At 56.5% G+C, this 15,851-nt stretch overlaps 1 protein-coding gene across 1 annotated transcript in view; it reads left to right on the forward strand.

Moving 5' to 3' along the window:
• Window positions 1-14,777, forward strand: part of mast2 (microtubule associated serine/threonine kinase 2) — a 46,073-nt gene extending 31,296 nt beyond the window's left edge. Inside the window, 26 exon segments of the mRNA XM_057037765.1 lie at window positions 507-582; window positions 794-1,003; window positions 5,963-6,064; window positions 6,838-6,970; window positions 7,038-7,105; window positions 7,169-7,272; window positions 7,349-7,557; window positions 7,631-7,769; window positions 7,867-7,999; window positions 8,092-8,257; window positions 9,135-9,236; window positions 9,550-9,672; window positions 9,915-10,024; window positions 10,100-10,251; window positions 10,333-10,475; window positions 10,537-10,674; window positions 10,752-10,955; window positions 10,958-10,990; window positions 11,066-11,292; window positions 11,375-11,497; window positions 11,572-11,708; window positions 11,776-11,963; window positions 12,040-12,596; window positions 12,663-13,476; window positions 13,479-13,917; window positions 13,966-14,777. Of these exon segments, the coding sequence (XP_056893745.1) occupies window positions 507-582; window positions 794-1,003; window positions 5,963-6,064; window positions 6,838-6,970; window positions 7,038-7,105; window positions 7,169-7,272; window positions 7,349-7,557; window positions 7,631-7,769; window positions 7,867-7,999; window positions 8,092-8,257; window positions 9,135-9,236; window positions 9,550-9,672; window positions 9,915-10,024; window positions 10,100-10,251; window positions 10,333-10,475; window positions 10,537-10,674; window positions 10,752-10,955; window positions 10,958-10,990; window positions 11,066-11,292; window positions 11,375-11,497; window positions 11,572-11,708; window positions 11,776-11,963; window positions 12,040-12,596; window positions 12,663-13,476; window positions 13,479-13,917; window positions 13,966-13,984 (4,849 nt within the window). The 3' untranslated portion in view covers window positions 13,985-14,777.
• The last annotated feature ends 1,074 nt before the right edge of the window (window positions 14,778-15,851 follow it).

Genomic DNA, 15,851 nt, shown 5'->3' on the forward strand with positions numbered 1-15,851 from the left:
GTATGATCACCTGCCTGCTGACCTGGGGGGTCAGCTGACCTGGGGGGTCAGCTGACACCCAGCCTGTTTCCATTGGTCGCTCATGAGTGTGTGCGTGTGTGCGTGTGTGTGTGTGCGTGCGTGTCAGAAACATCAGTTTTATTAGGATAAATTCAGTCAGCAACTTGAATCAGAACCAGGATTTCAGGCCCATCAAAGCTGTGAAAGGTGACAATAACGTGGGGCAGTTTGAAGGTCAAGTGTTTGACCTCTAGGATCCCCTCTCGCTCAGCAGCCTATAGGATGTGGGGAGTGGCGCCCTGCTGGCAGCTGCTCTCCTCTCACCACCGTCTGGCTGCAGCTGGTCGGGAATGTGGCTCACCTGTAGGGGGCGCTGTGGAGAAACCTGAGATGTATTTCAGATAGTTCCCCGCTGGTATTTTTCATGTATATGTGCACGTGTGAGGGGGCGGAGCTTCTGGGGTGAGCCACGTGTTCATCTTATACACGCACATCTGTCGTTTCAGCCCCGGACGCTCGCCGATCTCCTTTGACCACGAGATCGTCATGATGAACCACGTGTACAAGGAGCGCTTTCCGAAGGTCGGTACTGCCGACACACACTTCCTGTCTGCCACTTCCTGTCTGGGACACATCTGGACTGACATCTTTCACCTTGATCAATACAGTGACAATGTCCATGTGCATTTTGGTAGCTGTTATTACACGGTAATAACAGTGAAGGAAGCGAAAGAGGGTTTTGGAGGAGCGTTTGACTTTAGATTGTTTTGTGCCCCCCCCCCCCCCCCCCCAGGCAACAGCTCAGATGGAGGAGCGTCTGGCCGAGCTGCTGTCCTCCTCAGATCCTGGGAAGGTGTGTCCCCTGGCCGACGGCGTGCTGAGCTTCATCCACCACCAGCTGATCGAGCTGTCCAGAGACTGTCTGGAGAAGAGCCGCGAGGGCCTCATCACGTCCCGCTACTTCTACGAGCTCCAGGAGAACCTGGAGAAGCTCCTGCAGGATGTAAGTGGCACACGGATGGTATCTGCTGGGGTTCCTCTGAGCGGGAACATGTCACTGTACCCCACTGCAGAGCATTGTGGGGGTGTTTAGATTTAAAATCTTCCTCTTCATCAAACCTTCATCCCAGAAGCACTAAATTAGCTGCGAGCTAATTGAGCTTGTGCAGCTGAGTGGGGGTCAGCTGTCCGCCGCGTCTCATCCATCACCATGATGATGTCATCAGGCTGAGAGCCACAGCTCAGCCACGTTTGTGGTCACGCTCAGTTAACCGTGTAAAAACTGCTCGGCGTCGTCCATCGTGGTTACGGGCGCAGTGACAGGTGACGTCATGGCACTGCAGAGGCACGGCGACACACACATACACGTCTTCCTCCCCTACAGGGGCCCTGACGCCTCGTTTAGTCCACACAGAAATCTGGAACGATCCCGTTTATCTTCAGGATGATTACGCTCAGAACGCTCAGCCTGAGGCCCTGAGGGGGTGGGTCCACCTGGGGGAGGAGCCTGTTAGAGAGGATCAAAGCGTGTCTTCATTCTTAACCTTACTAAAGGAATAAAAACAAGGGTGATGATGATGATGATGATGATGATGATGGTGGTGATGATGATGGTGGTGATGATGATGGTGGTGATGATGGTGATGATGGTGATGATGATGATGGTGATGATGATGGTGGTGATGATGGTGATGATGGTGATGATGATGATGGTGATGATGATGGTGGTGATGATGGTGATGATGGTGATGATGATGATGGTGATGATGATGGTGGTGATGATGGTGGTGATGATGGTGATGATGATGATGGTGATGATGATGGTGATGATGATGGTGGTGATGATGGTGATGATGATGATGATGGTGATGATGATGATGATGATGGGGTGATGATGGTGATGATGATGATGGTGATGATGATGATGGTGGTGATGATGATGATGGTGGTGATGGTGATGATGATGATGGTGATGATGATGGTGATGATGTGGTGGTGATGATGGGATGATGGTGGTGATGGTGATGATGGTGTGATGGTGAGATGTGATGATGATGATGATGGTGATGATGATGGTGTGATGATGATGATGATGGTGATGATGATGATGGTGATTGATGGTGATGATGATGATGGTGATGATGGTGATGATGATGTGGTGTGATGATGGTGGTGATGATGATGGTGATGATGATGATGGTGATGATGGTGATGATGATGATGGTGATGATGATGGTGGTGATGATGATGGTGATGATGGTGGTGATGATGGTGATGATGGGTGGGATGATGGTGATGATGATGATGGTGATGATGATGGTGGTGGTGATGATGGTGGTGATGATGATGATGATGGGGTGATGATGATGGTGATGATGGTGGTGATGATGGGGTGATGGTGATGATGATGATGGTGGTGATGATGATGATGGTGGTGATGGTGATGATGATGATGGTGATGATGATGATGGTGATGATGATGGTGATGATGATGGTGATGATGGTGGTGATGATGATGGTGATGATGATGATGGTGATGATGGTTGATGATGATGATGGTGATGATGGTGATGATGATGGTGATGATGGTGATGATGGTGGTGATGATGGTGATGATGGTGGTGATGATGGTGATGATGATGATGGTGATGATGATGGTGGTGATGATGGTGGTGATGATGATGATGATGGTGGTGATGATGATGGTGATGATGATGGTGATGATGATGATGATGGTGATGATGATGGTGGTGGTGATGATGATGGTGGTGATGATGATGATGGTGATGATGATGATGGTGGTGATGATGTGGTGGTGATGATGATGATGGTGATGATGATGGTGGTGATGATGATGTGAAGAGCTGCTGAGTATCAGGCGGGTTGGTTAGCTGTTAACCACCTCACGGTTCTGGCCGACAGCGGCGTGTGATGTCATTTTGGAATATAACATTCCTGCACACCTGTACACACACACCACACACACACACCTACACACACCTTTGCTCACTGCTGCTCTGTGTGTCACTAGTTGGATCCAATCAAATAATCTGTCCCAATAAATCAAAGGAGGCTGAAGTGACGGATCACCAGCGCTGAACTGGAAACACACCAGTCCAGCGCTGACGTCTCTATTAGCTCAGTTTGGCCTCGGGGGGGTCGACATTATGGCTCCCACTGGCATCTTATTGACCTTCTGTTGAGCCGGGACACACGTCCAAACTGCCTCTCCATCACACACACACACACACACGCACGCACGCACACACACACACACCTCCTCCCTGATTTTAATTTCACACTCCAGTAGTCGCTGGGGGCTGACGGATGATTCTACCAGACACACAGGAGGGATGAAGGAGGCGGGCAGAGGGTCGTGTAGGGGGCGGGGCTTGTCAGGTGTCCGACTGTCTCTGATTGGCTGAGGGGCTTGTGGAGGAGAGGCGGCGCACAGGCGTGAATCCTGTTTGAATGCTTTTGGAGGGTGAGGAAACCAGACGTGGTCACATCTGGAGGAGCGTTTGGACATCTGCTGCAATGCGGGCCGGATCATGACATCACCAATCAGGCGCCATTAAGGCCGTGGACGCGTTGATGTGGGTGGCGGCAGGTCGCGCGGGGACGATGGCGCTGCGCAGGTGAACCCGCCAGCAGCTTGGGTTTGTTCTGCTGGACAACATGTGGAGGGTGCGGTGGCAGAGGAGGCTGGAGGAGGAGGAGGAGGTCTGGAGGAGGAGGAGGGGGTCCTGGAGGAGGAGGAGGACGTTCTGGAGGAAGAGGAGGACGTTCTGGAGGAGGAGGAGGAAGTCCTGGAGGAGGAGGAGGAAGTCCTGGAGGAGAAGGAGGACATTCTGGAGGAGGAGGAGGAAGTCCTGGAGGAGGAGGAGGAAGTCCTGGAGGAGAAGGAGGAAGTCCTGGAGGAGAAGGAGGAAGTCCTGGAGGAGAAGGAGGAAGTCCTGGAGGAGAAGGAGGACATTCTGGAGGAGGAGGAGGAAGTCCTGGAGGAGAAGGAGGAAGTCCTGGAGGAGAAGGAGGACGTTCTGGAGGAGGAGGAGGACGTTCTGCAGGAGGAGGAGGAGAAGTTCTGGAGGAGGAGGAGGAAGTCCTGGAGGAGAGGAGGACGTTCTGGAGGAGGAGGAGGACGTCCTGGAGGAGGAGGAGGACGTCCTGGAGGAGGAGGAGGATGTCTGGAGGAGGAGGAGGAAGTTCTGGAGGAGGAAGAGGAAGTCCTGGAGGAAGAGGAGGACGTCCTGGAGGAGGAGGAGGACGTCTGGAGGAGGAGGAGGACGTCCTGGAGGAGGAGGAGGGGGTCCTGGAGGAGGAGGAGGACGTCCTGGAGGAGGAGGTCCTGGAGGAGCTGATGAGGAGCAGCGAGTGGAAGGTGTTTGCTCACACCTGGGAGGACGCTCACGTCACAGTTGAGTCCACCTTTGATTCAGCTTTATTGTCCACTGCAACGTTGACAGTTGGACGGCCGTGTTTTAGCGTCCCGCCACGAGCACGTGCACGAGCACGTGCACGACCACGAGCACGTGCACGAGCACGTGCACGAGACGGCGGCGTGGTCGGTGTCACGAGTTTCTGGTCCTGATTAACGAGCTGCTCGTTAGGCTGCTGCCGGAGGTTCGTTTCACATGTTGTTCTTTAATTAAACTGTAGATTATTAGACTTGTTATTTTGTGTAAATGAGGTTTTTATCTGAGTTTATTTCTCTTTATTCACTAAAAAGCAAAATTCAACCGTGAATATTGATCAGAAACTGCTGCAGAAAACTGGCTCTTTGTTCCAAAGGACGAGGGAAACTTTCGTTTGTCCTCCATCAGTCTGGGCGCCACCTCAGGAGGCTCCGCCCCCTACCCCCCCACTCCTCATTCACCCCCCCACTCCTCTCTCACCCCCCACTCCTCATTCACCCCCCACTCCTCATTCACCCCCCCACTCCTCTCTCACCCCCCACTCCTCATTCACCCCCCCACTCCTCTTTCACCCCCCCACTCCTCCCATGGCGTCCTGCATGGCGGTCACCACAGTGAACCACGTCCTCTTCTCACACCCCTGTTTGACCCCTGTGGGTCACCTCAGAGCGGAGGGGGGAGGAGCTAACTCACCTGTCCAGAGTTTCAGGTTGATCTTTGAAGGTTCCAACTGATTTCAGAATGAACTAGAGCCTAAAACTGAGTCTGCTCATTAACCTGGAAATCTCTCTCACACACACTCACACACACTCACACACACACACACACACTCACACACACACACACACACGATCACCCTCTACTGTCACCCTACACATGCATCTACACACTAATGTGTAGTTACTGTAGTTACATTTATAAATAATTCAGAGGGGGTGTGGGGGCCCCCAGGGGCCCCTGTGTCTGTCAGCACGGCCCTGGTGGACTAACAGCAACGAGACGCCCAGCGCCTCCACTCTGGTCACCCCTCTGACAAGCACAGACAGGACTGTACGTACATTACCCCCCCCCCCCCCCCCACACACTCACACACAACACACACACACTCACACACACACACACACACTCACACACACACTCACACACTCACACACACACTCACACACACACACACACACGCTCTCTCCCAGCTCGCTGCAGTGGCTGCTGGGTAAATTGCTCCGTCTCCTCACTGACAGACATTTCATGGTGGATTTTAAAGGCCGACGAGGTCGTTGTGATTTAGATTAACTTTCAGGTGTCCCAGCAGGAGCCCCCCCACCCCCCACATCCCCCCACCCCCGCCCGCCCACCGCCCCCCGTCCCCGTCCCCATTCCCCCCCCCCCCCCCTGCTGTGTTTGTCAAGGACAAACTTCAGTGGTGACGTTCTCTTCAAGGTCACAGAAGGTTTCACTGCGCTCAGTCATCAAACATAACTAATCACCAGATATGGTGACTCGTCACCTGGGAGACACTGACCAACCGTCTGTCGTCCGTCTGTGTCCAGGCTCACGAGCGCTCCGAGAGTGTGGAGGTGACGTTCGTCACTCAGCTGGTGAAGAAGCTGATGATCATCATCGCCCGGCCGGCTCGCCTGCTCGAGTGTCTGGTGAGCAGAACCTCCACCATGCCTCACTTTAGTCGTTCTCTCTCTCTCTCTCTCTCTCTCTCTCTCTCTCACACACACACACACACACACACACACACAACACACACACACACACACACACACCACACACCAGGACCAGACCTGGGGGGGTGGGGGGGTGGGGGGGGGGGGGGTCTTCTCACTCTTCTACACTGTAAAATTCACAAAAATGTTGGTTTTGATGTGATGAGACCAGAGTTTGTTTTATTATTGGTAATTCAGCCATTTAAACATGAAGGATTAATAAATAAGTGAGAAAAGGGTCCAGTGGTCCCTGTCTCATGTCCCTGTCTCTTGGTCCCTGTCTCATGTCCCTGTCTCTTGGTCCCTGTCTCATGTCCCTGTCTCTTGGTCCCTGTCTCATGTCCTGTCTCTTGGTCCCTGTCTCATGTCCCTGTCTCTTGGTTCCTGTCTCATGTCCCTGTCTCATGGTTCCTGTCTCGTGGTTCCTGTCTCGTGGTTCCTGTCTCGTGGTCCCTGTCTCATGGTTCACGTGGTCCCTGTCTCATGTCCCTGTCTCTTGGTTCCTGTCTCATGTCCCTGTCTCTTGGTTCCTGTCTCTTGGTTCCTGTCTCTTGGTTCCTGTCTCGTGGTTCCTGTCTCATGTCCCTGTCTCGTGGTCTCTGTCTCGTGGTCTCTGTCTCGTGGTCCCTGTCTCGTGGTCTCTGTCTCGTGGTCTCTGTCTCGTGGTTCCTGTCTCGTGGTTCCTGCCTCACCGTCTCTGTTCCTGGCAGGAGTTTGACCCTGAGGAGTTCTATCACCTGTTGGAGGCAGCCGAGGGCCATGCCAAGGAGGGCCAGGGCATCAAGACCGACATCCCCCGATACATCATCAGCCAGCTGGGCCTCACCAGGGACCCCCTGGAGGGTACGGACCAGGTGTTTCCAGGTGTTTCAGACGTGATCAAAGCTGACCTGTTATCTGCTGTCTGCAGAAATGGCCCAGCTGAGCAGCTACGACAGCGGGAACCCCGAGACCCCCGAGACGGACGACTCCGTGGAGGTGAGCGCCAGCAGGCGAAGGCCGCGAGAAGGTTCCTGTCTGAGCCAACCTGCTGTGTTTCAGAGTCGAGGAACGACGGTTCCTGCGCCACCATCGCAGAGCAGAACCAAAACCCCCGGAGAGGAAGACTTTGAAAACATCAAACTCATCAGCAACGGCGCCTACGGGTGAGGGCGAGGCGGCGGCAGGGGGGCGGCGAGGTGGTGGTAGCACCAAGGTCACTCTGCTGTGGTTCCCTCCTAGCGCCGTGTTCCTGGTGCGGCACAAGGAGACGCGGCAGCGTTTCGCCATGAAGAAGATCAATAAGCAGAACCTGATCCTCAGGAACCAGATCCAGCAGGCCTTTGTGGAGCGGGACATCCTGACGTTTGCCGAGAACCCCTTCGTGGTCTCCATGTTCTGCTCCTTCGAGACCAGGAGGCACCTGTGCATGGTGATGGAGTACGTGGAGGGTAAGGCCGTTGCTGTCCAGTCCCAGTGCTTGTGCGCAGCAGCTCAGTGACCCCATGGTGGCGCCACCTGCAGGTGGAGACTGTGCCACCCTGCTGAAGAACATCGGCGCGCTGCCTGTGGACATGACCCGTTTGTACTTTGCTGAGACGGTTCTGGCGTTGGAGTATCTTCACAACTACGGCATCGTCCACCGAGACCTGAAACCTGACAAGTATGAACAGCAGATGAGGTCCCGGAGGCCTCTGCAGTTCGTCCCTGTTCACGCGGTGAATGTCCTCCTGTCCTCCTGTCCTCCTGTCCTCCTCCAGCCTCCTGATCACCTCGATGGGACACATCAAACTGACGGACTTCGGCCTCTCCAAGATCGGGCTGATGAGCTTGACCACAAACCTGTACGAAGGGCACATCGAGAAAGATACCAGAGAGTTCCTGGACAAGCAGGTACAGTAGTGTGTGAGGGCGTGTCTGCAGATCTGGAGAATGTTGCTCTACTGTGTGACCCCCCCCCCCCCTCCACCCCCGCCCCCCCCCAGGTGTGTGGAACGCCAGAGTACATCGCCCCAGAGGTGATCCTGCGTCAGGGCTACGGGAAGCCGGTGGACTGGTGGGCCATGGGCGTCATCCTGTACGAGTTCCTGGTGGGGTGTGCTCCCTTCTTTGGAGACACACCGGAGGAGCTGTTTGGACAGGTCATCAGTGGTGAGTGACACACCAGGACACACTAGGACACACAGGACACACCAGGACACATTAGGACACACTAGGATACACTAGGACACACCAGGACACACTAGGACACACCAGGACACACTAGGACACACCAGGACACACCAAGACACATTAGGACACACTAGGATACACTAGGACACACCAGGACACACCAAGACACATTAGGACACACTAGGATACACTAGGACACACCAGGACACACTAGGACACACCAGGATACACCAGGACACACCAGGATACACTAGGACACACCAGGACACACTAGGACACACCAGGACACATTAGGACACACTAGGATACACTAGGACACACCAGGACACATTAGGACACACCAGGACACATTAGGACACACTACGATACACCAGGACACACTAGGACACACTAGGATACACTAGGACACACCAGGACACATTAGGACACACTAGGACACACTAGGATACACCAGGACACACCAGGACACACTAGGACACACCAGGACACATTAGGACACACCAGGATACACTAGGACACATTAGGACACACCAGGATACACTAGGACACACCAGGACACACTAGGACACACCAGGACACATTTGGACACACCAGGACACACCAGGATACACTAGGACACACCAGGACACATTTGGACACACCAGGATACACTAGGACACACCAGGACACACCAGGACACACTAGGATACACCAGGACACATTAGGACACACTAGGATACACTAGGACACACCAGGACACATTAAGACACACCAGGACACACCAGGACACACCAGGACACACTAGGACACACCAGGACACACCAGGACACATTAGGACACACTAGGACAGCCACACTAAACGCTGACGTGTTGCCAGATGAGATCATCTGGCCAGAGGAGGAGGACGCGCTGCCTCCAGACGCTCAGGACCTGATCTCCAAGCTGCTGAGACAGAATCCCCTGGAGAGGCTGGGCACAGGTGACACACACACACACACACACACACACTTACACACATGCTCACACACACACACACACACACACACACACACGCTCACACATGCACACACACACACACGCTCACACACACACACACTCACACACATGCTCACACACACACACACACACACTTACACACATGCTCACACACACACACACACACACACACTTACACACATGCTCACACACACACACACGATTGCTGCTCTTGTCATCGTGCACGACCATAAAAATTGTAAACCTCCCCCCCCTCCTCCGGGCCCCGCCCCCTCCGGGCCACGCCCCCTCCACAGGAAGTGCCTTTGAAGTGAAGCAGCACTCGTTCTTCAGGGGCCTGGACTGGAACGGCCTCCTGAGGCAGAAGGCTGAGTTCATCCCTCAGCTGGAGTCTGAGGACGACACCAGCTACTTTGACAGTAAGTGAGACAGTGTGTGTGTGTGTGTGTGTGTGTGTGTGTGTGGGTGGGTGTGTGTCTGTGTGTGTGAGCGTGTGTGTGTGCGTGAGTGTGTGTGTGAGCATGTGTGTGTGTGTGTGAGCGTGTGTGCGTGTGTGAGCGTGTGTGTGTGTGTGTCTGTGTGTGTGTGTCTGTGTGTGTGTGTGGGCATCCTGCCTCATCTGTGTGTGTGTGTGTGTGTGTGTTGTGTGTGTGTGTGTCAGCTCGCTCCGACCGGTACCACCATGTAGATTCTGAAGAGGAAGACGACACCAACGACGATGAACACGTGGAAATCCGCCAGTTTTCGTCCTGCTCGCCTCGCTTCAGTAAGGTGGGTCACCTGTGCTCGTGCTCTCACCTGCGCGCTCCTGCAGCTCCGCCCACGTGCTCCTGTGTCCCGGTGCAGGTGTACAGCAGCATGGAGCGTCTGTCTCTGCACGAGGAGAAGAGGACGCCGCCCACCAAGCGCAGCCTGAGCGAGGAGGGCGGCGAGCGCCTGGACAGCCTGAGCGGCCTGAAGACCCGGGACCGGTCCTGGCTGGTGGGGTCGCCGGAGATGTGAGTCCGGCCGCCTCTTTCCTACCAACCCGTTGCTATGGTTACCAGGGAGGACCTGACGGCTCTATTTCTCCTGTCCAGCCTGCGGAAGCGCCTGTCTGTGTCAGAGTCGTCCCACACGGAGAGCGACTCCAGCCCGCCGCTCACGGTCCGCCGGCGCTGCTGCTCCGCCATCATCGAGATGCCGCGCTTCGCCATCTCCTCGGAGGAGGAGGGAGGTCAGGGTAGGTGGGAGCGTTCGCGGCGTCGGGCTCGGGCCACCTCACAACCCGCTTCTCTCCGTAGGTGCAGCCGGATGTCGGAAGAGCGCCGGCCTGCCCCTCGCCATCCCGGAGCTCCCCGTGGAGCGAGAGCTGAAGCTGGACGAATCGCCCACCACACCGAGCCCCGCCCCCGCCCAGCTGAGCAAAGCCACGCCCACACGTCAGTCGCAGAGGAATTGCTCCGCCCCCACCGCCGAGTCAGAGGCCTGAGCTTGTCTGCGTCTCTTCCCTCCGCAGGAAACTCCGCTGACGTGAGCGATCACGTGACCAGAGGGAACGCCACGGGCGCCTCCAAAGCCCTGACGGACGGCGACTCCCCCTCCACGCCGAGGGCCATCAGCGACCTCGCGGCCCGCCGGGCTCGCCACCGGCTGCTCTCTGGAGACGCGGACAAACACGTGGCGGCGAGCAGCCGGCCGCTCAACAAGGTCATCAAGTCGGCCTCGCCACCACGCTGTCCCTGATGATCCCCGCAGGTCAGTCGGGCCGCCAACCTTTGACCTTTGACCTTGGCCACCTCGTGCCAGCGCTCTTCGTCTCTCTGTCCTCAGACCACCACGGAGCCTCGCCGCTGGCCAGCCCCATGTCCCCCCGCTCGCTCTCGTCCAACCCGTCCTCGCGCGACTCCTCTCCCAGCAGAGACCTTTCGCCCGCCATCGCCAACGCCAAACCCCCCCTCGTGATCCACCGGGCGGGCAAGAAGTACGGCTTCACGCTGAGGGCCATCCGGGTCTACATGGGGGACTCGGACATCTACACTGTGCACCACATGGTCTGGGTGAGTCCCCCATCAGGCCCCCCCAGGCCACCACGGACGGAGCGCAAGTGTTTATGTCCCCCAACGTGTGTGTGTCCCTCAGCACGTGGAGGACGGAGGCCCCGCCCACGACGCAGGTCTGAGGGAGGGAGACTTGATCACCCACGTCAACGGGGAGCCGGTTCACGGCCTGGTCCACACGGAGGTGGTGGAGCTGATCCTGAAGGTAAGCACGCCGCCGCACCGGGGGGGGGGAGGGGGGGTGCAGACGTGATGAAGGTCTCCTGTCAATCATCTTAGAGCGGCGCCAAAGTGTCCATCTCTGCCACCGCCTTTGAGAACACGTCCATCAAGGTCGGCCCCGCCCGCAAGACGGGCCACAAGTCCAAAATGGCGAGACGCAATAAGAAGGTGAAGACCAAGGACGGCCAGGACAGGTGAGCAGCTCAGACCTGGACGTGCGTCCTCCAGCCCTGGACCCTGAACCTGTCTCTGTCCCGCCAGTAAAAAGAGGACGTCGCTGTTCCGGAAGATCACCAAGCAGGCGTCGCTGCTGCACACCAGCCGCAGCCTGTCCTCGCTCAACCGCTCCCTGTCCTCGGGCGAGAGCGGCCCCGGCTCGCCCACGCACACCCTGTCGCCCCGGAGCCCCACGCAGGGCTGCAGGTCCACGCCAGACTCCGCCCACTCAGGTGAGGGCAGGTACGAGTCGCTCGTGGTGGTGGGGGTCCGGCTGGCGTCAGCAGAATTGTCCTCTGGTTTCCGCAGTGGGAGGGAACTCGTCCCAGAGCAGCTCCCCCAGCTCCAGCGTTCCCAACTCTCCGGCCGGTTCGGGCCACATCCGGCCCAGCTCCCTGCACGGCCTGGCCCCCAAGCTGCAGCGCCAGTACCGCTCCCCCCGCCGCAAGTCTGCGGGGAACATCCCTCTGTCGCCGCTGGCCCGCACGCCGTCGCCCACCCCCCAGAGCTGCTCCCCTCAGCGCTCCCCCTCGCCGCTGCACGGGCACGCCGCCGCGGGTCAGCACGCCGCCGCGGGTCAGCCCGGCGCTGGCCAGGCCTTCCCGTTGAAGCTGCACTCGTCGCCCCCCCTGGTGAGACAGATCTCGAGGCCCAAGAGCGCGGAGCCGCCGCGCTCGCCGCTCCTGAAGAGGGTCCAGTCGGCAGAGAAGCTGGCCGCCTCCCTCTCCGGCTCCCCCTCGTCCCCCTGCGGCGTGGCGGCCGCAGGGGGCGGGGCCATCGGCGGCCGCAAGCACAGTCTGGACATCTCACATTCCGACTTTAAGAAGGAGATTCTCCAGAGGGAACCAAGTCTGCAGAGCCTCCAGGTCTGATCTTCTTCTTCTCTCCTTGTGCTTCTTTACGGCTCTGACTCTTGTGTCCTCCGTCCCCAGGAAGCCGCCGGCGAGGCGCCGCTGCCGGCGGGACGCGGCGTGGAGACGGGCAGCCTCCAGAAACATTCCTCCTCCTCCAGGAAGCTGGGCCGGCAGGAAGGGGACGGCGCCCTGGGCTCGCTCGGCCTCGGCGCCGGGAAGAGCAAACTGAAGGACAAGCTGTCGGCCATCAGGCAGGACCGGGCCGAGCGGCGGGAGTCCCTGCAGAAGCAGGACGCCATCCACGAGGTGGACTCCTCCGAGGACGAGACGGACGAGGGCTCCGAGGACAGCCAGGACGGGCGGCGGGGGGCCGCCTTCACCCCCCCGCCGCTGCTCCGGCCCACCACCGTGAGGACGGGCCCCGGGGGGACGCTGCCGTCCCTTTGTCTCTCGCCCTGCACGTCCCACGCCACCTTCTCCCACACCGGCCCCGCCTACCTCGCCGGGCCCAAACCTGCGTCCACCGAGGAGGACGCCGGGAAGGACCCGGGGGCCCCCCGCCCCCCCCAGCGGCCCCCTCCCTTCGCTACTCCCGGCAGTGCGTTCATCTCGGTCAGCAAAGACTCGTCCCTGAGGACGTCCAAGGCCACGTGCCCAGAGGACAGCACCAGTGTCCCCGGTACAGCCTCGGACCCCCCCACCGGTTCTGCTGACTCCAGGACCCCCGGTGGTCCGGGGACCTCTCGGAGCTCCTGCTCCTCTCCTGGCGTCTCCAAGGAGAAGAAGGAGGCCGACAACCGGCGGTTGTGTGCGGCCGCCGCCCTCACGGCCTCCGGCCCCGGAGCCACCGCCGGCTCCCCGGGTCCACCTGGAGAGGGCGGCACGGACAGGACGGGTCCCAGATCACAGCTGGGAGCAGGAGTGTTCTGGGCCCGCTCAGACTCCCCACAGCCCCGGACCAGGAGGCTCCAGGCCAGAAACCTTCTGGAGGCTCCTCAGAAACACCTGCAGGACCGAGTCCAGCACCCAGCCGGGGCCCCGGGGCCCCCCCACCGCCTGAGCCCAAACACAAGCGCTCCGGCGCCGTGACCACTGTCCTCGCCGCCGCCGCGCCGCGTCCTCGCAGCAGGACCGAGCAGAGAGCAAGAAAACGTAGCAGCAGAGAAGGTTCAGATCAGACCGTCAGCCCAGGAACCAGGAACCAGGAACCACCATCATCATCATCACAATCATCATCATCATCACAATCATCATCATCACAATCATCATCATCACCACCATCATCATCATCATCACTGATCCAGGCTCAGTTCAGAGCAGAAGTCCCTCCCAGGTGTTCTCCCAGGTGTTCTCCCAGATGTTCTCCCAGATGTTCTCCCAGATGTTCTCCCAGATGTTAGCACGTAGCCTCGTCATTTTAGAATCTGGCCACCGTCTCTTCCTGGACGCCCGTTGGAGGCTGGAGACACAGACGCTCCACAGAGAACCTGACGACCTCGGGGTCGTCCGACGGTCTGAAAGGGGAACTGGGCGAAAGTCGTTGTTTTCCCATCATCGCAGGAAGGAACGTTGCTTCCCTTGTAGCGTCGCCATGGAAACGGCTGAATCTGAAGTTGGTCTGAAGGACGTTTCCCACTTCAGGAGTTGTTCCGGGTGCGGCGGCTAACGTTAGCTCTGACCGTCGCCGGTCATGTGACCTCAGAGGAGACGTTGTTTACATGTTTGTGTTTTTCCTGTCGTCATGTGTGAACGTCTGCAGACAGGAAGTCTCTCAGCTGACTCGCCAGAATAAAGCGTCATTTTACCGTCGGCACATAAAATAATCTGGATAAAAAAGCTTTTAGTTTGGGACAAAAACTTCCTGAGAAGGAAAATTACGTGTGTGTGTGTGTGTGTGTGTGTGTGTGTGTGTGTGTGTGTGTGTGTGTGTGTGCTCCCCTAAAGAGTCGTTCAAGGTTAAAACACACACAGAGACACAGACACACACACAGACAGACAGACACACACAGACACACACACACACAAACAGACACACACAGACACACACACACAAACAGACACACAGACAGACAGACACACACAGACAGACAGACACAAACAGACACACACATCAGTGCAATATTATTTTTAATGTGGTAAAAGCATGTTGTTGTCGATCGTACTTTACAACAATAATAAAGTTTTTTATTGACATGTTCTCGTGTTTCCTGATGTTGGAAAACATTTTTATCGTCTGATCCTGGGGGGGTGCAGGTGATGAATTACCCATAATGCCTCAGTGTTACACAGATCCACACAGAACTTATGTTTGATTTTTAACACAGTTGTGAAGTTTTAAGACATTTCTGAACTTTTAAAGTAGTTTTCAGTCAATTATTTTTGGTTTTCGAACAGTTTCAGTTGTGACCTGTGGGGGCGCTGTTGTCTCCTGAAACAACTGAAAGCGCCGCCTGCTGGACACCGGTGGAACCTCAGGCTGGTTCAGCGAGCAGTGATCCAGCAGGTAAATTCAGGTGTGGTCACGTAATGACGTGATTCTTCTTCTATGGATCTCTGATCCTTGAATTAATCAGATTAAATCTGAAGATCTTCATATCAGCCTCAGAGGCCACTAGGCCACGCCCCCTTGGGTTGGTGGTTCTTGATTTCGGCTCCTTCGGAGACACAAACATCCCAAAGTTGACTCGTGTCGGGTGTTCAAAGATCTGGATCTCCTGGTTCTGTCAGAAACCAGAGCAGAGTCCAGACGTTCCCTCAGAACCCCCGAGCCCGTCCTGCCTCCAGGTTCTGATGCCTCCAGGTTCTGAGTCGTTTCTCTGGGAACATTTGATTCAAACTAATGTTAAATGATTTTGTTAAATGTTTATGTTTATATTTGGGTGTTTTCTGGGCGGGACCCTCCAGCAGATGGCGCTCTCAGCCCTGTCATCGTCACCATGGTGATGAGTCCAGACACACAATCACGTGTCGTCGTGGAGACAACGACTGCAGGTGTCGGACCTGAGTCAGCAATTTGTTTAAAACCTGGTGGAGAACGTTGAACACACAACATAGAACTCACAACACGGAACTCACAACATAGAACTCACAACATGGAACTCACAACATGGAACACACAACATAGAACACACAACATAGAACACACAACATAGAACTCACAACATGGAACTCACAACATAGAACACAGAACACACAACATAGAACTCACAACACGAACTCACAACTAGAACTCACAACATAGAACTCACAACATAGAACACAGAACAC

Source organism: Takifugu flavidus, chromosome 7, assembly GCF_003711565.1.
Source record: "Takifugu flavidus isolate HTHZ2018 chromosome 7, ASM371156v2, whole genome shotgun sequence".
NCBI lineage: Eukaryota > Metazoa > Chordata > Actinopteri > Tetraodontiformes > Tetraodontidae > Takifugu > Takifugu flavidus.